Source organism: Papaver somniferum, chromosome 6 (assembly GCF_003573695.1).
Source record: "Papaver somniferum cultivar HN1 chromosome 6, ASM357369v1, whole genome shotgun sequence".
NCBI classification, from domain to species: Eukaryota; Viridiplantae; Streptophyta; class Magnoliopsida; order Ranunculales; family Papaveraceae; genus Papaver; species Papaver somniferum.
Window position 1 is genome coordinate 35,038,114 of NC_039363.1, and position 23,582 is coordinate 35,061,695.

The 23,582-nt window shown below is 39.5% G+C and overlaps 1 protein-coding gene across 1 annotated transcript; it reads left to right on the forward strand.

Moving 5' to 3' along the window:
* Positions 1-2,493: 2,493 nt before the first annotated feature.
* LOC113290723 (glutamic acid-rich protein-like) lies at positions 2,494-3,069 on the forward strand. The gene has a single exon (XM_026540306.1). The coding sequence runs from the start codon at positions 2,494-2,496 to the stop codon at positions 3,067-3,069; it is 576 nt and encodes a 191-aa protein (XP_026396091.1).
* Positions 3,070-23,582: the final 20,513 nt, after the last annotated feature.

Consider the following 23,582-nt stretch of genomic DNA (forward strand, 5'->3'; position numbering starts at 1 on the left):
TGACTTTAGGGAAATATCATAAAATCAAGAGGTTTGTTGAAACCAAGGAATTTGTTGAAATCGGGGAGTTTCCATGAGATGAGAGAAACATAAAAAATAATAATAATAAAATAAGGGGCGTGTCGGACCAGCTAGGGCATGACCGACCGGCTAGGGCGCGGTCCCACGAGTTTCCCTAATTTTACATTATTTTCATGACTTGAGGGAAATTTCATGAATTCAAGGAATTTTCATGGGATGAGGGAAATAATAATAAAATAATAAGGAGTCATGAGGTGTGGGACCGTCCACGGCTAGGGCATGGCCGGCCGGCTAGTGAGCCCGGTCCCACGATATCTTTCCTAATTTATTATTATTTCTTTGATACGAGGAAACACCATGAGACTGGGGAGTTTCCTTGAGAAGAAGGAGATTTGCTCAAATGAAGGGATTCTCATGAGATCAGAGAAAATAATAAAAATATGATAAAATATAAAATTGGGCATGGGACTGGCCACGACACGACTGGCCGGCCGATGTTCCCAGTTCCCCAGCGCCTCGATTAATATTTTTTTCCTATTTTGCATAGGTTCATCGTTCCTTCGAGTTTTGAAATGCTCGTTTGTGCATTCAGGTGCTCATTTGTGCATTATTGCTGAGTACACTTGCACCATTTTGGTCGGGGCTTACTCGAGAGCTGCTCAGATGCCCATACGTCAAATATTTATCACTAACCTGCGGAATTCTGCTGGGAAGAACCACAACTTGAAGTGACGAAATATTACGAAGAATCGTAGAATATTGTTGAATATTCAGTTAACGATTAGAGATAATTAATTGATGGATCTATACTAGAAGGCATGTTGTCTAGAAGTATTAATTATCTGAGAATTGAGAGATATGAGCTTGTTGAAACGTCATATTCCCTTTATATAGTCAGGGAAAACATTGTTGCATCCTTAAGACGTTGTTGCTCTATACTAGCGGGAAAGATGTCTAGGAGGCGTCCAATGATTTGATTCTATATAGATATAATTACTGAAATTGCTCAATATTCATGAGATGTGACGTTGCCTTAGCTGAGAGACTGCACATCTACATATACTCTAAGAGACAATATTCTCAGTCAGAGATTTTTTGGCACGAGCTTTCATGCTTTCGACGGGAGACATGAGTCTCAATACTCATCTGATTGCTGGATTAGGAGTACTACAATTATGGTTTTACGATTTTAAACCTTGTAGAAAATCCACCATCTACATTAAGTCCCCTGCTTAATGAGGGACAGTCACGTTCCTCAGTCAGCACTGAATGGTGATTTTCCAGTTGCAAACAAAGTAACTGAACTTAGTCGTAAGATAAGACATTACCATATTTTTTGACTGAATGAGAAAACCATGATTTGAATGAAAATCCCAGTGGCATGATAGAGCATCGTCTAACGAGAATAAATTGGTGTAGAACCACTGAATTGATGGTGGAACCTTGGTTGGTTCAGGATTCACGGGCGGGGCCCAAATAAGGAATCCTTGTGAAATTAGGTTTTGGAAATAAAACTCGATATAAAAGGGATTAATATCTTTTTTTTTATTTCACCTTCACACAACCAGACACCACCTTCATCACCTCTCCATCTCCTTCACGTCAGAGCAAAAATAAATAAATTGTGTATCCCGGAGCCGACCGTCGCCATCCACCGCCAGCCAACTCCGGCGCCGACCAGGTACGTCTATTTTTATTTTTTTTGATTGTTGTTCTCATGAGTTGTTCATGCTTTGATCATGTTAAAATTCTATACATGTGTATATGAGTGTGAGTTTTGTTGAAAACCCTTGTTTTAGAAAACGTATGTTCGTTCGATCGTTAGTTTAAGAAACTAGTAATAATTCCTGACTTAGGAGAGATTTTTCTTTTAGAAATAGATCTGTGTCCAGTGATAAAATTTTGTTTATGAGCTTTCATGAAAACCAAAACTTTATCTTAAAAGGTGTGAACTTTTCACAAGACCGAAATAATCCTTCGTTTCAAAGAAAAATGCTCGTACGAAGGAAAAAAGAGATTTATTTTAATCAAATTATAGAGCCTCCACAAAAAAAAATGATAAAATCACGTGAGCCTGGATCACGTCAAAAATTTTTTTTTTGCCTTTTATGTGAGTTAATCACGTTTTCTTTTTTTTATTATTTATTTATATACATATATGTATATATATTTTCGAAAACACTTTAGGCAATATTTAAAAACAAACAATTATTTGTGATGAAATATTTGTTTAGTTTTTCATAATCCGGTGATTAATGCTCGCATGATGGAAGTGTTCGGGACTTTATGAAAACCTTAGTTTTGTTCGTCTTTTGTAGATTCGAAGAAACGGGCAAGGTTTTGAAGTGCTAGCTCTCGTATCAAAATCACTACTGTTAGTGGAATTGTAAAGAGGTAAGAGTTAAGGATTACCATTTTTGCAGTGGATTTATTATCAGCATATCTGTGATTCTGTGCTCCTAGTTCCAGAAAATGGTGACTTCCGGCAGCAGCGATTATGATTGTAGCTATTCTTCCAGCTCCTCTGAAGAGGATTCCAGGATCCCTGTGGCCAAAACGCGTGCTAAAAAAAACCGTGCCGAGGAATCAAAGCCTAGTGAGCCTCTTAATAATCACAGAGTCACTTATGCCAAACTCATGAAGAGAAAAGCCGAGGATGACAGGATGGATGATTATCGACGAAGAAGGGACCGAGTCCAGCGCAGAGTGCTAGCAGCAGAGGAGAAACTCCAATCTCGAGCTGATGGTGTACCATCTAACTCTGATGCTTCGAAAGATGATCCCATGTGGGTACCACGAGATCTCAAGATTAGGTCAGACCGTCGTACCAGGGAGATCGAGAAACTGGTCAAAGATGACCTTGAAGCTGAGCATGAAAAAGAAGAGTACTGGGAAATGATGGATGACGATCATGATATTTATCCGGACTTCGTCAATGGCCCTGATAGTGTTTCCGATGAAGAATTTGAAGAGGACTTCGACAAACATGATGATGATGAATCTGATAATTCTGGTAAATCTGATGACTCTGATGAATATGATGAATAGCCTTTCTGATGAATTTCTCTGAGATTATTTGTTTTGTCGAAGTAGACATTTTCTGGTTATTTGAGCAGTCTTACTGTAGAGATATTCTTTTAGAGATTATTTTTGAACCATAATCTCTTGTCGTATCTTTTGTCAAATCTTTTTCACATCTGAATAGGATGGACCAATGTCCATGTAGACAATAATTATCCATGAAGTACGATTATACGAACCGGCTAAGAGACATGCGGCCTTCCAGATCATTAATTCACGGTTGCAACGTTGGTTATATCCGAAGTATCATCCCACAGTATTGCCATGTTGAACACGCCTGAACTGTCAGTCCCCAGTATTGTCGCACTTTTTCTATGATACCGGATACATTGATTCGAGAATTAGGGTTTCAATGAAAACCACAACATATTTGACCATATCCACTATAGGATAAGCATCCAGACCTTCAATGTTTAGATTTTTCCATTTAAACAGCATCTCGTTTCCTGTCTTGTGCATTATCATCAGAAGTAATTTCTCTCGTCGCCATGTCCAGGGGTAGCATTTCTTCCCTAAATGAACCTCAATCAAAGCATGAAGTAGAAGCGTCTGCTTCAGTAAGTCGTTGTATATATTTTCTTTATCTTCATTTGATCAGAATTATTGATCATAGAAAAATAACTTATTGCAGGATGATCAGAAGAATCCCTCTTCTTCGCATAGTTTGAGACCTAAGAGGACTGTTAAAGCCCCTGCCCGGTATAGGCCATCTCATGCTGAAGCTGGAGCATCTGTAAGTAATACCGTAACTTATCAGCTGAGGTTCTCCATGCTCAATGTTCAGTAAAATCAAACACTCCTTCACTTCATTTTAGGTTGATGTTCGCATTGTCGTTGCTAGAAAGAGGAGAAACGAGAAGTCCTTGGTTGTGGTTGACGATAAAAGCAACCTTGTTGACGAAGATTCAACTGATTCCGTGGAGGCTAGGGTTAGAACTCACGTTCACGAGTATCCAACGGCTGGACTCTCCTTTGAAGATCCCATGACTAATACTTCCCCAAATAATGAGGCGGTCGGTGGATTCATCATTCCCAAATGTCATGTATCTGTGTATACCAAAATTTGGAGATGGTACGGGCATATTGCTACAACGGAAATATGAAGAGGCTTTCTCCAAACCCTTCTGACTACGGTTGCTGGATTTTTACCGATCATTAAAGAGATGAACGAGATGAATCTGCGAGATGTCAAGAATCATGAACTGCATAGGTGGGATGAAATGATTTCAAACTGTGAAATCTCGCGGTTCAACATAGGTTGGCTTCGTCATCGGCTCGAGATGATCAAAATTCATAGGGTGGTTGTTGTTGCTGATGCGATTTCTACCACAACTGCTTTCTTGGAAGAGGAGAATGCACTTGCCTTGGAGTCGGCAAGAGTCGAGAAATTTTTCCAGGACTTAAAAGTGAAGACCAAAAACTTTCAACAGAAGCTTGACATGGCTGTTTTTAAGAATTACTCTCTACTGGATGGTTTACTCTGAGTGAGCATTTATGATCGTTGTTTTCGAATAGGTTTAGGCTTTTTCTTAGGTAGCATGATCGATCATGGAAAGAATATTTTGTTCATTTATGAAATTTTTAATGAACAAAAGAGTATTTTTGCATACTCTTTGGAGGAATATAAATTACATCTTGATAAATGCTTGAAATAATGAAAAGGTAGTGGTTTTCCGCGGATCAGGCATAATATGCTTTGAGCCATTTACCGTTGATGATATTTCCTTCCACTCCTCCATCAATGGCTAAGATCTTGTAATATCCACTGGACACCGCCTTGATGATTACATATGGTCCTTCCCATTTTGGAGAGAACTTGGGAGCAGACATATCTTGTTGAATGTGTTTTGCTGTCTTTAGCACCAAATCTCCTACTTGGAAAGTTCGAGGTCTTACCATTTTGTTGTAAGCTCTGGAGATCCTTTTTTGTATTCTTCCACATATTTTTCTACCTTAGCCCTGCTTGACTCAAGCATGTCCAGTTTGGAGATTCTTGAGTTGGTCACTTCCGCTTCATCCCATTGTACTCCACTGGATGTGGCGATCTTTGCTGAAGGAATCTTGATTTCTGCTGGGAGTATGGTGTCAGCTCCATAGACAAGAGAGTATGGTGAAGTTCCGAATGAACTCCTTGGTGCAGTCCGGTAAGCCCATAAATCCTTAGGAAATTATTCATGCCACGTTCGAGGATTATCATGAATTGTTCGGCTGAGAATTCAGATCAAAGTTTTATTGGTACTCTCTGCTTGTCCGTTTCCTTGGGGATAGTATGGTGTGGATTCATCATTCCCAAATGTCACGTATCTGTGTATACCAAAATTTGGAGATGGTACGGGCATATTGCTACAACGGAAATATGGAGAGGCTTTCTCCCAAACCTTCTGACTACAGTTGCTGGATTTTTACCAATCATTAAAGAGATGAACGAGATGAATCTGCGAGATGTCAAGAATCATGAACTGCACAGGTGGGATGAAATGATTTCAAACTGTGAAATCTCGCGGTTCAACATAGGTTGGCTTCGTCGTCGGCCCGAGATGATCAAAATTCATAGGGCGGTTGTTGCTGCTGATGCGATTTCTACCACAACTGCTTTCTTGGAGGAGGAGAAGGCACTTTCCTTGGAGTCGGCAAGAGTCGAGAAATTTTTCCAGGACTTAAAAGTGAAGACCAAAAACTTTCAACAGAAGCTTGACATGGTTGTTTTTAAGAATTACTCTCTGCTGGTGAGTGAGCATTTATGATCGTTGTTTTCGAATAGGTTTAGGCTTTTTCTTAGGTAGCATGATCGATCATGGAAAGAATCTTTTGTTCATTTGTGAAATGTTTAATGAAAAAAGGAGTATTTTTGCATACTCTTTGGAGGAATATAAATTACATCTTGAGAAATGCTTGAAATAATGAAAAGGTAGTGGTTTTCCGCGGATCAGGCATAATATGCTTTGAGCCATTTACCGTTGATGATATTTCCTTCCACTCCTCCATCAATGGCTAAGATCTTGTAATATCCACTGGACACTGCCTTGATGATTACATATGGTCCTTCCCATTTTGGAGAGAACTTGGGAGCAGACATATCTTGTTGAATGTGTTTTGCTGTCTTTAGCACCAAATCTCCTACTTGGAAAGTTCGAGGTCTTACCATTTTGTTGTAAGCTCTGGAGATCCTTTGTTTGTATTCTTCCACATATTTTTCTACCTTAGCCCTCCTTGACTCAAGCATGTCCAGTTCGGAGATTCTTGAGTTGGTCACTTCCGCTTCATCCCATTGTACTCCACTGGATGTGGCGATCTTTGCTGAAGGAATCTTGATTTCTGCTGGGAGTATGGTGTCATCTCCATAGACAAGAGAGTATGGTGAAGTTCCGAATGAACTCCTTGGTGCAGTCCGGTAAGCCCATAAAGCCACAGGAAATTATTCATGCCACGTTCGAGGATTATCATGAATTGTTCGGCTGAGAATTCAGATCAAAGTTTTATTGGTACTCTCTGCTTGTCCGTTTCCTTGGGGATAGTATGATGTGGATTCATCATTCCCAAATGTCACGTATCTGTGTATACCAAAATTTGGAGATGGTACGGGCATATTGCTACAACGGAAATATGGAGAGGCTTTCTCCCAACCCTTCTGACTACAGTTGCTGGATTTTTACCAATCATTAAAGAGATGAACGAGATGAATCTGCGAGATGTCAAGAATCATGAACTGCACAGGTGGGATGAAATGATTTCAAACTGTGAAATCTCGCGGTTCAACATAGGTTGGCTTCGTCGTCGGCTCGAGATGATCAAAATTCATAGGGCGGTTGTTGCTGCTGATGCGATTTCTACCACAACTGCTTTCTTGGAAGAGGAGAAGGCACTTTCCTTGGAGTCGGCAAGAGTCGAGGAATTTTTCCAGGACTTAAAAGTGAAGACCAAAAACTTTCAACAGAAGCTTGACATGGTTGTTTTTAAGAATTACTCTCTGCTGGATGGTTTACTCTGAGTGAGCATTTATGATCGTTGTTTTCGACTAGGTTTAGGCTTTTTCTTAGGTAGCATGATCGATCATGGAAAGAATATTTTGTTCATTTGTGAAATGTTTAATGAAAAAGGAGTATTTTTGCATACTCTTTGGAGGAATATAAATTACATCTTGAGAAATGCTTGAAATAATGAAAAGGTAGTGGTTTTCCGCGGATCAGGCATAATATGCTTTGAGCCATTTACCGTTGATGATATTTCCTTCCACTCCTCCATCAATGGCTAAGATCTTGTAATATCCACTGGACACTGCCATGATGATTACATATGGTCCTTCCCATTTTGGAGAGAACTTGGGAGCATACATATCTTATTGAATGTGTTTTGCTGTCTTTAGCACCAAATCTCCTACTTGGAAAGTTCAAGGTCTTACCATTTTGTTGTAAGCTCTGGAGATCCTTTGTTTGTATTCTTCCACATACCTTGACTCAAGCATGTCCAGTTCGGAGATTCTTGAGTTGGTCACTTCCGCTTCATCCTATTGTACTCCACTGGATGTGGCGATCTTTGCTGAAGGAATCTTGATTTCTGCTGGGAGTATGGTGTCAGCTCCATAGACAAGAGAGTATGGTGAAGTTCCGAATGAACTCCTTGGTGCAGTCCGGTAAGCCCATGAAGTCATAGGAAATTATTCATGCCACGTTCAAGGATTATGATGAATTGTTCGGCTGAGAATTCAGATCAAACTTTTATTGGTACTCTTTGCTTGTCTGTTTCCTTGGGGATAGTATGGTGTGGATTCATCATTCCCAAACGTCACGTATCTGTGGATACCAAAATTTGGAGATGGTACGGGCATATTGCTACAACGGAAATATGGAGAGGCTTTCTCCCAACCCTTCTGACTACGGTTGCTGTATTTTTACCAATCATTAAAGAGATGAACGAGATGAATCTGCGAGATGTCAAGAATCATGAACTGCACAGGTGGGATGAAATGATTTCAAAATGTGAAATCTCGCGGTTCAACATAGGTTGGCTTCGTCGTCGGCTCGAGATGATCAAAATTCAAAGGGCGGTTGTTGCTGCTGATGCGATTTCTACCACAACTGCTTTCTTGGAAGAGGAGAAGGCACTTTCCTTGGAGTCGGAAAGAGTCGAGAAATTTTTCCAGGACTTAAAAGTGAAGACCAAAAACTTTCAACAGAAGCTTGACATGGCTGTTTTTAAGAATTACTCTCTGCTGGATGGTTTACTCTGAGTGAGCATTTATGATCGTTATTTTCGAATAGGTTTAGGCTTTTTCTTAGGTATCATGATCGATCATGGAAAGAATCTTTTGTTCATTTGTGAAATGTTTAATGAACAAAGGAGTATTTTTGCATATTCTTTGGAGGAATATAAATTACATCTTGAGAAATGCTTGAAATAATGAAAAGGTAATGGTTTTCCGCGGATCAGGCATAATATGCTTTGAGCCATTTACCGTTGATGATATTTCCTTCCACTCCTCCATCAATGGCTAAGATCTTGTAATATCCACTGGACACTGCCTTGATGATTACATATGGTCCTTCCCATTTTGGAGAGAACTTGGGAGCATACATATCTTATTGAATGTGTTTTGTTGTCTTTAGCACCAAATCTCCTACTTGGAAAGTTCGAGGTCTTACCATTTTGTTGTAAGCTCTGGAGATCCTTTGTTTGTATTCTTCAACATATTTTTCTACCTTAGCCCTCCTTGACTCAAGCATGTCCAGTTCGGAGATTCTTGAGTTGGTCACTTCCGCTTCATCCCATTGTACTCCACTGGATGTGGCGATCTTTGCTGAAGGAATCTTGATTTCTGCTGGGAGTATGGTGTCAGCTCCATAGACAAGAGAGTATGGTGAAGTTCTGAATGAACTCCTTGGTGCAGTCCGGTAAGCCCATAAAGCCATAGGAAATTATTCATGCCACGTTCGAGGATTATCATGAATTGTTCGGCTGAGAATTCAGATCAAAGTTTTATTGGTACTCTCTGCTTCTACTGTCTTGCACATGTCACATTTCATGGAATCTGAGCTTATATTTTTTCCTAGAACTTTGTAGGTACGTTCTAAGCAAACCTTCACGAGACTTCAACTCGTCCACTAGGGACACTTAGTGGTTTAAAAGGCTTATTGCATTCGCTAAATCCAATCGAGAGACCAGCGACAGTGGTATAGGTAAGATTTCCTTAGTTTTTTTTTACTTGAGGACAAGTAAAATTCAGGTTTGGGGGTATTTGATGAGTGCCAAATATTGTATATATTTGCACCTTTTTATTGGCATTTAACTCATCATTTGTGCACTAACGATCCATTTTATCCCATATTCTGTGTTTTTGTTGTTTTCAAGAATAAATACTTTTCTCAATTAATTTTGCATTTTTAGGTACTAAATAAAGTCTGGTTAACTCAACGAGCGAAAAGAGCAAAGAAACGGCAAAGACTCCCGCAGAAAGGCAGCGAAAAATGATGTTTGCAAGAGCCGGATCAACTAGAAGTGGGATTGAAGAGGAAGAATTGTTCTTAAAGAAGATATGTGCTTGGCATACCCAAGTTCCAAATCCATTTCCAATACCCAAAACCGCTTTCATTTTCAGCCGTCAGATTGGATCCATCACTTCATCCCACGGTCGCTTCATCATCGTGCATTAAACTCTGAAGTTCCTGTCAAACACCATAGTACCTAACTCCATCTGAAGCAGTCAGTTTTGTTGTATCTCATAATCCAACGGTCGCTACATACCTCTCCATCGTAGCCGTCCGATTCAATCTATATGGGATCATCCAACGCTCTTTACTCGCTGTTCATCAAAGTTCGCTATCCCCGCTTCATACCCTAGTATCGGAACCTATACCCTTCACCCAAACACTCCCTTCCCTTCTTCCCATCGATCTTCTCTTCCCCAAATTTCTTTCTTCTTCCCCCGACAACAGTCTGCAACTCCATCCCTTCACCCGCTGCGCCACCATCTCCATACCCCCTCCATCACCAAAACCCCATAAACCCATTCCCTAGTTGCCTCTCTTTCTCGTTCTTAGCACCCACACACACTAGGTGCTACAATCAAGAGAGAGATGAAACTAGGGTTTCATCACAGTTGAAGAGGAGTTGATCGAGCAGACAATAACATAAGAGGAAGAGAAGTACAAGTATGGGTCGAGCAGATTTCAGGAAAGTATTGATTTTTTAGTGGTTATTTTCGAAACCCTAATTTTTCTGATTTGGGGATTTTCATTTAGGGTTTGTAAAATTTGGGGATTTCTTGTACTATAAATAGATATTAGGTTTGTGTGTGTGAGGGTATGCCTGGGTTAGCCAGAGCTCAATCCTAGAGGCACGGATTAGCCGGTGCACCAAGCTGTAGTATTTAGGTTTATTTTTCAGTTCTTATAATGTTCTAATTTTCTAACTAGGGATTAGATGAAGCTCTTAATCTAATATCAGATAATTTTGGTTATGAATTTGTTCTTGTTGTGCTTAACTGCTTAAGGATAGATTTAATCTTTGTGCTACAACATATTACTTTCACCTTGTTTGTCATGCAACCTAGGTAGTTGGAACAATTCTATGTTGTGGTGCTGCAACTCATGCTTAAATGAATTGATTTATCTTTTGAATAGTTGTGCTTTAATCAGACAATTATTACTTAGGATAAATACTTTAGTTGTGATTAGTCATCCATCTTCAGATCACCTTGAATAAGCGGAAGACACGAATCCTCACCGCTATTCATTAAAATGACAAGAGTAATATCCATAACTGAATTATCTAGTGCAGGTTAAGCAGTGGATTCGACTGCCCTAGTGCTTTCTAATTGCATTCTAATATTGTTTGTGTAGTATAATCATTCATACTTGTCGTATCGACACATCAAAACAACCCCCATTTTGGTTACTCTTTCTTGTTTAGAATCAGTTTAAGTGAGACCATAGTTTCAGCTTTACACCCACCTTGTCCCTGTGGATCGACCTGTGCTTGCCCTGTGTTACATTATGACACTGTGCACTTGCAGTTTGACATAGTCGTAGGTACTCTTTCAAGTCCTACCAAGTTTTTGGCGCCGCTGCCGGGGACTCGGTAGCGGTGTATTTGCTTCTTTTGCCTTCTTCACTGATTTTCAACTTTTCACCATGTATATATGTGTTTAATTTTTGTGTTTTCTTGCTATTGATAATATAGTTTAGATGTAGTTTTAATTTTTTCAGTTCTGAGCATCTGTAGCTGCATCATTCTATCATCTGTTGTTCTGTTAACTTAGTTGTATTTGCATACTTAGCTGTAGTTCTGCATCACTTCATCTTCTATCCATCTTTTTTTAGATCCACCTGCATCTTTGTGCATAACTGCATACTCTCTAGTATTTTGTCTTATGCCCTGCATACTAGTTTTTCAATCTGTGCATATCTGTAACTTGTATATCTGTTCTGCATCTCAAGTGCATCTGCATTTAAGTCCCATTCTGTAGCTTGTATTTAGTCACTTTTGTCCTGTGCTAGCATGCTAGTGTAGTTGACATCATTCTGTTCTGCACCTGTAACTTCATCTCAGTACAACTGCATCTAGCACTGTGAACTGCATTTGGTGTCCTATAACCTTCTTGTCCTCTGAAAGATTGTGCCATCTGATCCTTGCTTACACACTTGAATCTTAGCATCTTGCTCTGTATTGGCAACATAGCTTGCATCTTTTGGCTTATTTCTGTGATTGGTGTCTTGTGCACATTTGAACTGATAAGCACACTTGTGTCTTAATTCTGCTCATGCTTCTATGAACTGATAAGAATCTCAGTTACAGTTCAGATTTCAGCCATTTAGGCCATATTGCATCTGTAACTCTGTCACCTGAAGCTTACTTGAAATGGTATACTGTCAACCACTGCACCATTGCATCTTGTTAGCTATGTTTCAGTCTAATTGAACTGACAATCTCAACTGAGTTGTGCTGTAACTGGCAATATCTCCACATATGTCCAACTGCACTCTTGTAATTTGCACTCTGTGAGACTGTAACCTTGCTATTGCATATGCAACTTGCTCCTGCTGCATAAATACAAATTGTGGTATCTCTGAAAACTGCCTGCTCATCTGCAGTTCTAACTGCACTGCTTTATGCAGTTGTTCATTTTGCTTCCACCATTCCATGCCTTTTCTGTGTACTGATCACACACAGTGAGTGTCAGGTAGTTGGTGCTACTGCTGAAAAGGCAAAAGAGCTGGAGGAGAAAGGATTAGCAGTGCACTGAGATCCAAAAAGCTTGTGATACTACCTGTGGTGCTGCTGTTCAAGCCAAAGCAAAGGAAAAGAAAAGGAGCAGGAGAAGCTGTGGTGCTGCATTGGTTTGGCTAAGACCCAACTGGGCTTGTGCAACAAAAAAGGGATAAAAAGCCGAACTGGGCTTCCCTCCAAAAACAAGTAAGCCCAAACCCATTAGCAAAGCCCAACTGGGCCTTCTTTATTGTCTGTTGGGTTTATATTTTTTCTGGGCTTGTAATATTATTTTAAACCCAACAGTGGGCTTGTTTTTTTGGACTTTTGGGCTTGTAATTTTAAATGGACTGTGGGCTTATAACTTTGAACATTAACTGGGCCTTGTACTCAAAACAACAACTTTGGAACTTTGAGAACAGTGCGCTTAAAATCTTTGAAAATCTATCAAGTTTTCCAATTTCAAAAACTCCTGTTGGGCTCCTCACTTTCCAAATAACCTGTTGGGCCTCCTGAAGACTACTGGGTTATGCTTTGGGACCTGTTAAAATACCAACTGGGCATGTTCAAACTTCATCCAAATTCACAGCTTTAGGCTGTTTTTTCAAACTTCTAGTGGGTTGTGCATTCTCCCACCAATGTGGGCTTGCTCCCAATTTTAAAACCAAATTTGCTCCCAATAACCAAAATTTTTCTCCCACATTCAAACCAAATTTTCTTTTCAAAACCCAACAAATCCAAAAAATTTCAAAACCCATCAAAACCAAATTTTTTTGAAAAAAATGGGCGAGTGTGTGAATAAACCCCGTAGTCTCCATGAATACATGTACCCTAACAGAATAAATCAGTTATCATGTATCGTCTTACCACAGACTGATGGCCCATTTGAACTAAACGCAAGCATGATACAAATACTTCCTATATTTCGAGGGTTCGATTCTGAGAATCCCTATAATCATGTAAGAAAGTTTGAACAAATTGTCCGGGCTATACAACCTGACTATATGTCTGAAGACTCTTTGAAATTGCGTTTGTTTACATTTTATTTAAAGGAAAGGGCTAAAACATGGTTTTACAATCTGAGACCGCAGTCAATCACCACTTGGGACCAACTCACAAATCAATTTGTCAAAAAGTTCTTTCCACATCATAGGACCATCTCTGTTCGTCAAAGTATTAATTATTTTGTCCAGTTAGATGGAGAGACACTTTTTCATTATTTCGAACGGTTTAATGATTTGTTGTTTGAGTGTCCTCACCATGGCCTTGAGAAGTGGAGACTGGTCGCCATTCTTTATGAGGGACTAGACTTTAAGTCTCGAGCCTTGGTTGAATCTATGTGTAATGGTGAATTCATTGATAAAACTGTGGACGATGCATGGTCATTTCTAGCTGAAGTTGCAGAGAAAACCCATCAGTGGGAAACCTATAAGGAAACTAGGACCATGCCACATGATATGGGTGATCACCATGAGTCATATGTTGATTTTCCCAATGATCTTAATTCTGGATATAGTGTTTCATACCCTATTGCTGAAAATGTCAATCCATATTCACCTATTTTAGAAGCAGATGTATGGACGAAAAACACTAATGGTTTTGACAAAGTAGGATTTTCATGTATTTGTGATGATGATGATTATGATGATGTTATATTAGAAGAACATGTCTATGCTGAAAATGTTATGGAACCTTTGGGTTCAAATACATTAGGCTTTTCTGCCCCGACCTTCATGAATGATGTTTCTTCTAGTATTCCATATACATGTGATGAGGCTACTGATTTAGATATTGTGCAGTTATCCTGTGAAGAGCATGACTTAGGTAATGTTGAATCTTCTGTTGACACTAATGATCCTATGCATCAAAATATAGTTGATGTGTCAGATTCCATACCTAAGCCACAATATATTGCTTCTTTTGATGTTAATTTGGATATTTCGGATAACCATGATTCTGAATTTGGACTTGTGAAATTGTTTTGTGATGATGAGCATGCTACACAACTTGATTATGATTTAGAAAATGCTGATGTGACTGATAATATTGGTACTTTTGATCTCATGCATGTGAATAACTTAGAAGTACCAACTTTCTTACCTAAATCGCATATTGAGATTATTCCACCCAACCTAGATTTGGTTTGTAACAAATCTTTTAAACCAACTTTTCTGAAAATTCCCAACCTAGGATTGGAACTGTGTGCCTCTCAAGTCCTCTTGGACTATTTTGCATCTAAATACAATACTTTTAAGGAGCCACAGTTGGAATATGCATGTTTGCCCGTCCCTAACAAAGTCCATTTCGAGTTAGACCTTGTGCATGATGAACCCCCAAAACCGCGAGATTTTGTATCCAATAGTATATCTAGTGTAAAATCCAGGTTTAGGGCTAGCTCATTTGGTTGTTCACTCTCGCTCCCATTTCAGTCCAATTTTAGTGTTTTGAAACTGTTCATGTTTCAACACTTTGTCTTTTGGGTTGATCCTCCACTCTTTAGACTTTATGTATATAGTGAATTTTTGTATATAATCCTGAAGATTCAAAATCTTCAGGTTGAGTCACTTTGACTTGATTTCTTTTTCCATTTCTGTATATATTTTGCTACTCCATGGTGATCGCGGCTGAAATATGCTGGATTCTAACCATGAATAATGGAGTTCGGTTCTTTCTTACGTCAAATCGGGTAATCTCTTTCCTTTCTCTCAAAACTCAACATGTTCTTCTGATTTTTCCAAGTTATAAATCTGTTTATCATTAGAAACATTGAGGACAATGTTCAGTTTAGGTTTGGGGGTGAAAAGTAGATACTTTGATAACATGTTATAATTGAAAACAGAACTCTTTCTTTTTGAAAAAAAAAATGAAAAAAAAAATGAAAAAATCAAAATAAAAAATGAAAAAATTGAAAAAAAACATAAAAAATGGAGCTCATTTACCTTGAAATGTTGACTCTTGTGCATGTATGTAAACATAAGGATTCTTAGTCTAGATATTTAGGCACCCTGATTCTAGCACAATTCACATAGTGATAAGAAACTTGCACGCGCACGATCTACCAATACATGTATAGCCTCATCCTTGAGGTGGTCTATCGGAAGTCACGATTTCCAATCACTTTAGAATACTGAACGAAACTTGACTAGCTTGTTCTTTGGTTGGTTGGGATAGAAGGTGGAGGTTACATTAAGAAAGACAACCATCGAATTTAACTGGGTGCATCAAAAAGGGCTACCTCTTGCAATGTGTCATGTAATTTTTTGTTTCTTTTTGCTTATGTATCAAAAGAGTTACCATGTTGTAAATATTTTTTTCAAAAAAAAAAAAAACAAAACAAAAAACAAAAAAAAAACGATGTATATATTCAGAAAAATATCAAAAAAAATAATCAAGTATTTATCAATTCCATCCTCTCTTGTTCCAAAAATAAAAGAGAGTAGTCAATGTAAATAAGAGTCATCTTTTGTGTTTTTGTGTTATAAGCAAGGAAGGGTGTATGCCATTGATGTACAACGCGAGTAATTGTGAAATACCTCCAACTCATTCACAATTCTCGTAAAGTCCGGACAGCTAGCTAGATTTCGACCTCGGTTCTTAGCCTGAGAAACTATCTCTTGGTGATTAGTAGTCATAACGTCCGATCTTTCTTTACACATGTGTAGATACACTTTAAACTCTTATCACATGTCTTTATTTGTTATCAGTGCTAGGATTGTGCCTTTGATAGCTAGATTGACATCTCCATTTTGCTGTGAGCTTCTACTGTCTTGCACATGTCACATTTCATGGAATCTGAGCTTATATTTTTTCCTAGAACTTTGTAGGTACGTTCTAAGCAAACCTTCACGAGACTTCAACTCGTCCACTAGGGACACTTAGTGGTTTAAAAGGCTTATTGCATTCGCTAAATGCAATCGAGAGACCAACGACAGTGGTATAGGTAGGATTTCCTTAGTTTTTTTTAACTTGAGGACAAGTAAAATTCAGGTTTGGGGGTATTTGATGAGTGCCAAATATTGTATATATTTGCACCTTTTTATTGGCATTTAACTCATCATTTGTGCACTAACGCTCCATTTTATCCCATATTTTGTGTTTTAGTTGTTTTCAAGAATAAATACTTTTCTCAATTAATTTTGCATTTTTAGGTACTAAATAAAGTCTGGTTAACTCACGGAGCGAAAAGAGCAAAGAAACGGCAAAGACTCCCGCAGAAAGGCAGCGAAAAATGATGTTTGCAAGAGCCGGATCAACTAGAAGTGGGATTGAAGAGGAAGAATTGTTCTTAAAGAAGATATGGGATTGGCATACCCAAGTTCCAAATCCATTTCCAATACCCAAAACTGCTTCCATTTTCAGTCGTCAGATTGGATCCATCACTTCATCCCACGGTCGCTTCATCATCGTGCATCAAACTCTGAAGTTCCTGTCAAACACCATAGTACCTAACTCCATCTGAAGCCGTCAGTTTTGTTGTATCTCATAATCCAACGGTCGCTACATACCTCTCCATCGTAGCCGTCCGATTCAATCTATATGGGATCATCCAACGCTCTTTACTCGTTGTTCATCAAAGTTCGCTATCCCCGCTTCACACCCTAGCATCGGAACCTATACCCTTCACCCAAACACTCCCTTCCCTTCTTCCCATCGATCTTCTCTTCCCCAAATTTCTTTCTTCTTCCCCCGACAACAGTCTGCAACTCCATCCCTTCACCCGCTGCACCACCATCTCCATACCCCCTCCATCACCAAAACCCCATAAACCCATTCCCTAGTTGCCTCTCTTTCTCGTTCTTAGCACCCACGCACACTAGGTGCTACAATCAAGAGAGAGATGAAACTAGGGTTTCATCACAGTTGAAGAGGAGTTGATCGAGCAGACAATAACGGAAGAGGAAGAGAAGTACAAGTATGGGTCGAGCAGATTTCAGGAAAGTATTGATTTTTTAGTGGTTATTTTCGAAACCCTAATTTTTCTGATTTGGGGATTTTCATTTAGGGTTTGTAAAATTTGGGGATTTCTTGTACTATAAATAGATATTAGGTTTGTGTGTGTGAGGGTATGCCTGGGTTAGCCAGAGCTCAACCCTAGAGGCCCGGATTAGCCGGTGCACCAAGATGTAGTATTTAGGTTTATTTTTCAGTTCTTATAATGTTCTAATTTTCTAACTAGGGCTTAGATGAAGCTCTTAATCTAATATCAGATAATTTTGGTTATGAATTTGTTCTTGTTGTGCTTAACTGCTTAAGGATAGATTTAATATTTGTGCTACAACATATTACTTTCACCTTGTTTGTCATGCAACCTAGGTAGTTGGAACAATTCTATGTTGTGGTGCTGCAACTCATGCTTAAATGAATTGATTTATCTTTTGAATAGTTGTGCTTTAATCAGACAATTATTACTTAGGATAAATACTTTAGTTGTGATTAGTCATCCATCTTCAGATCACCTTGAATAAGCGGAAGACACGAATCCTCACCACTATTCATTAAAATGACAAGAGTAATATCCATAACTGAATTATCTAGTGCAGGTTAAGCAGTGGATTCGACTGCCCTAGTGCTTTCTAATTGCATTCTAATATTGTTTGTGTAGTATAATCATTCATATTTGTCGTATCGACACATCAAAACAACCCCCATTTTGGTTACTCTTTCTTGTTTAGAATCAGTTTAAGTGAGACCATAGTTTCAGCTTTACACCCACCTTGTCCATGTGGATCGACCTGTGTTTTCCCTGTGTTACATTGTGACACTGTGCACTTGCAGTTTGACATAGTCGTAGGTACTCTTTCAAGTCCTACCATTCATCATTCCCAAATGTCACGTATCTGTGTATACCAAAATTTGGATATGGTACGGGCATATTTCTATAACGGAAATATGGAGAGGCTTTCTCCCAACCCTTCTGACTACGGTTGCTGGATTTTTACCAATCATTAAAGAGATGAACGAGATGAATCTGCGAGATGTCAAGAATCATGAACTGCACAGGTGGGATGAAATGATTTCAAACTGTGAAATCTCGCGGTTCAACATAGTTTGGCTTCGTCGTAGGCTCGAGATGATCTAAATTCATAGGGCGGTTGTTGCTGCTGATGCGATTTCTACCACAACTGCTTTCTTGGAAGAGGAGAAGGCACTTGACTTGAAGTCGGCAAGAGTCGAGAAATTTGTCCAGGACTTAAAAGTGAAGACCAAAAACTTTCAACAGAAGCTTGACATGGATGTTTAAGAATTACTATCTGTTGGATGGTTTACTCTGAGTGAGCATTTATGATCGTTGTTTTCGATTAGGTTTAGGCTTTTTCTTAGGTAGCATGATCGATCATGGAAAGAATCTTTTGTTCATTTGTGAAATGTTTAATGAACAAAGGAGTATTTTTGCATACTCTTTGGAGGAATATAAATTACATCTTGAGAAATGCTTGAAATAATGAAAAGGTAGTGGTTTTCCGCGGATCAGGCATAATATGCTTTGAGCCATTTACCGTTGATGATATTTCCTTCCACTCCTCCATCAATGGCTAAGATCTTGTAATATCCACTGGACACTGCCTTGATGATTACATATGGTCCTTCCCATTTTGGAGAGAACTTGGGAGCAGACATATCTTGTTGAATGTGTTTTGCTGTCTTTAGCACCAAATCTCCTACTTGGAAAGTTCGAGGTCTTACCATTTTGTTGTAAGCTCTGGAGATCCTTTGTTTGTATTCTTCCACATATTTTTCTACCTTAGCCCTCCTTGACTCAAGCATGTCCAGTTCGGAGATTCTTGAGTTGGTCACTTCCGCTTCATCCCATTGTACTCCACTGGATGTGGCGATCTTTGCTGAAGGAATCTTGATTTCTGCTGGGAGTATGGTGTCAGCTCCATAGACAAGAGAGTATGGTGAAGTTCCGAATGAACTCCTTGGTGCAGTCCGGTAAGCCCATAAATCCATAGGAAATTATTCATGCCACGTTCGAGGATTATCATGAATTGTTCGGCTGAGAATTCATATCAAAGTTTTATTGGTACTCTCTGCTTGTCCGTTTCCTTGGGGATAGTATGGTGTGGATTCATCATTCCCAAATGTCACGTATCTGTGTATACAAAAATTTGGAGATGGTACGGGCATATTGCTATAACGGAAATATGGAGAGGCTTTCTCCCAACCCTTCTGACTACGGTTGCTGGATTTTTACCAATCATTAAAGAGATGAACGAGACGAATCTGCGAGATGTCAAGAATCATGAACTGCACAGGTGGGATGAAATGATTTCAAACTGTGAAATCTCGCGGTTGAACATAGGTTGGCTTCGTCGTCGGCTCGAGATGATCAAAATTCATAGGGCGGTTGTTGCTGCTGATGCGATTTCTACCACAACAGCTTTCTTGGAAGAGGAGAAGGCACTTTCCTTGGGGTCGGAAAGAGTCGAGAAATTTGTCCAGGACTTAAAAGTGAAGACCAAAAACTTTCAACAGAAGCTTGACATGGCTGTTTTTAAGAATTACTCTCTGCTGGATGGTTTACTCTGAGTGAGCATTTATGATCGTTGTTTTCGAATAGGTTTAGGCTTTTTCTTAGGTAGCATGATCGATCATGGAAAGAATCTTTTGTTCATTTGTGAAATGTTTAATGAACAAAGGAGTATTTTTGCATACTCTTTGGAGGAATATAAATTACATCTTGAGAAATGCTTGAAATAATGAAAAGGTAGTGGTTTTTCGCGGATCAGGCATAATATGCTTGGAGCCATTTACCGCTGATGATATTTCCTTCCACTCCTCCATCAATGGCTAAGATCTTGTAATATACACTGGACACTGCCTTGATGATTACATATGGTCCTTCCCATTTTGGAGAGAACTTGGGAGCAGACATATCTTGTTGAATGTGTTTTGCTGTCTTTAGCACCAAATCTCCTACTTGGAAAGTTCGAGGTATTACCATTTTGTTGTAAGCTCTAGAGATTCTTTGTTTGTATTCTTCCACATATTTTTCTACCTTAGCCCTCCTTGACTCAAGCATGTCCAGTTCGGAGATTCTTGAGTTGGTCACTTCCGCTTCATCCTATTGTACTCCACTGGATGTGGCGATCTTTGCTGAAGGAATCTTGATTTCTGCTGGGAGTATGGTGTCAGCTCCATAGAAAAGAGAGTATGGTGAAGTTCCGAATGAACTCCTTGGTGCAGTCGGTAAGCCTATGAAGCCATAGGAAATTATTCATGCCACGTTCGAGGATTATCATGAATTGTTCGGCTGAGAATTCAGATCAAAGTTTTATTGGTACTCTCTGCTTGTCCGTTTCCTTGGGGATAGTATGGTGTGGAGAAAACTTGTTTGATACCGTATTCCTCGAGAAATTCTGTCACATGTTTGTTGGCAAAAGGAGTTCCATTATCAGTGATAATGTGTTTAGGAATGCCGAACCTGCATATTATGTGTTCCTTGATAAAAGCCGCGATCGTGACTCCAGTGGTGCTTCGAAGAGGGATTGATTCAACCCACTTGGTAAAATACTCAGTTGCAGTGATGATGTACTCATGTTGTTTCGAAGACGCTGGATTGATTTTCCCTATGATATCCAATCCCCAGCTATAGAAAGGCCATGGACTATTCACAGAATTCAATGGGAGACAAGGAGTGTGGATAAGATTACCACGGATTTGGTATTGGTGACATATCTGAACATATGCAGCTGCGTCATCTTCCATGGTCGGCCAATAATATTTCTCATGAATCTGGAGAAATAGTTTCCTTTTCCCTTGATGTTCTCCGTCGTGCATTTCCTTTAAAATTGTTGGAAATTCATGCTCGGCTAAACATCTCAGTAGGTTCCCACGAAAACTTTTGGTATAAGATTCCGTCAAGAAAGGCAAATCTTCTATCTCTCTGAATGAGTTTGACTGTTTCCTTCTTTTCCAACGGCAGCTCATTCTCCCGAAGGTACTTTATGTAAGGTTCCCTCCAGTCTCCAGTGTGGTGAACTGTCAAAGCTTCTAGGCGATGAGGAGGCGTTTGACAATTGGGAAAAGACCGTTGCAGAGTTCTTGAATGAGCTTCCATGGAAGGCCAATAGTATCCCATCCTTTGAAGCTTTCTGTAAAGTGTTACCACCAACGTCTGTCCGCAGATTTCTTTATGTATGTGTTTGAGTTGTTCATCCGCTTCATCTCTTCTGAGGTATCGTGATAAAGACCCGTCAGGATTCCGATAGTATAACGCTCCATGAAGCAAGAAATAATTCTTTAGTTCCTTGAGACTGACGTTCCCTTCTGAAAGAGAACTGCTCAGTTCATGAATAATAGGCGCCCTCCAATCGTTTGCTTGAATGTCTTCGACTTGAGCAAGCCAAGTAGATGACACGGAGCGCCTCTGTACTGTGATTGTTTTCTTTGCTCCTTCAAACTGTAGTTTGGAAGCGAGAGTTTCCAGACAATCAACATGTCTGTTGTTAATTCTTCCAGTGTGGACAATCGTCACATCAGCAAAATGAGTTAATATCCGCTGAGTTTCAGCTTTGAATGGGGCGAGCGTGATTTCTTTGAGAGAGTATGCTTTTTTCATTTGATTAACCAGTAGTTTTGAATCCCTTCTTATCTCAAGGTGTGTTGCTCCTGCTTGCTTGGCCAAGGACATGCCTAATAAGAAAGCTTCATATTCCGCTGAATTATTGGTGCAATGGAAATCCAGCTTGAATGAGTGTGGGAAGACTTCACCAGATGGAGACACTAGCACTATGCCCGCTCCTCCAGTATCGTTGCTAGGGGTGGCGGACCAATCAAAGTATAAAATCCATGTCTCTTCTTTGATGACCAAGATTTCTGGAAACTCACCGGGCACATCTTCATGTAACGTTGTTGTATCTTCTCCTGGAAAAGCAGTGAGCAAGTCTGCAACCGCTTGTCCTTTGATTGCTTTGGGTGGTACACATGCTATGTCAAATTCTGACATCCGAACTAACCATTTTACTGGTCTCCCTATCAAGGCTGGATTTGATAGTAGAAATTTTATAGGGTCGGCCTTGGAAACAAGCACGACTCTGTTGGATAACAATTGCATGTATCAATGCTAGACATGCTCTTTTGGATTTTGGGTATCGGAGTTGAGCGTCTCTTATTGTACGGCTGAAGTAATAAATTGGACATTCGATACCTTCTTCGTCTTCTTGGGCAAGAAGTGCCCCGACAGCAACATCGCTGGAAGCTGTGTAAAGTATTAGTGGCCGTCCTTGCACTGGAGATTTCATGACAACAGGTGATAACAGTATTTGCTGTATTTTCTGGAACGCTTCTTGTTGGACAGTTGTCCATGTAAAACTTGCTCATTTCTTTAACAGATGGGTGAACGAAGCAATGATTGGAGCCAGTCCAGGGATGAAGCGTCGAATATAATTTACCTTTCCCATAAAACTCTGGAGTTCTTTCACAGTGCGTGGAGGAGGCATGGTAGTAATGGATTTCGTTTTGTCTGGATCAACTTTGATTCCTTATGCAGTAACCAGGAATCCTAGAAACTTTCCGGAGGAGACACCAAAGGCATATTTCAGAGGATTCATCTTTAACTTGTATTCCGTGCATCTTTCAAAAACTTGTCTCATAACTTCTGAGTAGGATGCTCGAGTCTTCGACTTTACCACCACATCATCAACATAGTCTTCCACTTGCTTGTGCACCATGTCGTGGAATATGGCAGTCATAGCCCGTTGATAAGTAGCACCTGCGTTTTTTAATCCAAAGTGAATCAAAGTGTAATGAAAATTTCCAATGGGAGTACGGAATGCAGTTTTGTTGGCATCATGTCTGAATATCTTGATATGGTTGTATTCGCTGTAACCATCCATGAATGAGAACATACGGTGACCACTAGTTGCATCAAAGAGCATGTCAATGTTGGGTAGAGGAAAATCATCTTTTGGACAACATTTATTGAGGTTCCTAAAATCAACACAACATCTGATTTGACCATTTTTCTTATTGACAGGAACAACATTCGCCAGCCATGTAGGATGCTGAATGGGCTTGATAAACCCTGCCGCCAGTAGTTTCTGAGTTTTGACTTTGATTAGCTCCTCGACTTCGTGTCTGAAATGCCTAGGCGACTGTTTTACAGCTTTGGATCCAGACGTGATGTGCAGATGATGAGTGACCAATTTTTCGTCAACACCAGGCATCTCTTCGTATGTCCAAGCAAAGATATCCTGATATTTTTTCAACAGACTTATCAGTCTCGCTCGTTCTTCCGGTGATAATGCAGAACTAATCAAGATTGCCCTTGAATCATC

Excerpts from the sequence above, each read along its gene's own strand:
- LOC113290723 (XM_026540306.1), top strand. The coding sequence starts at position 2,494 with ATGGTGACTTCCGGCAGCAGCGATTATGATTGTAGCTATTCTTCCAGC.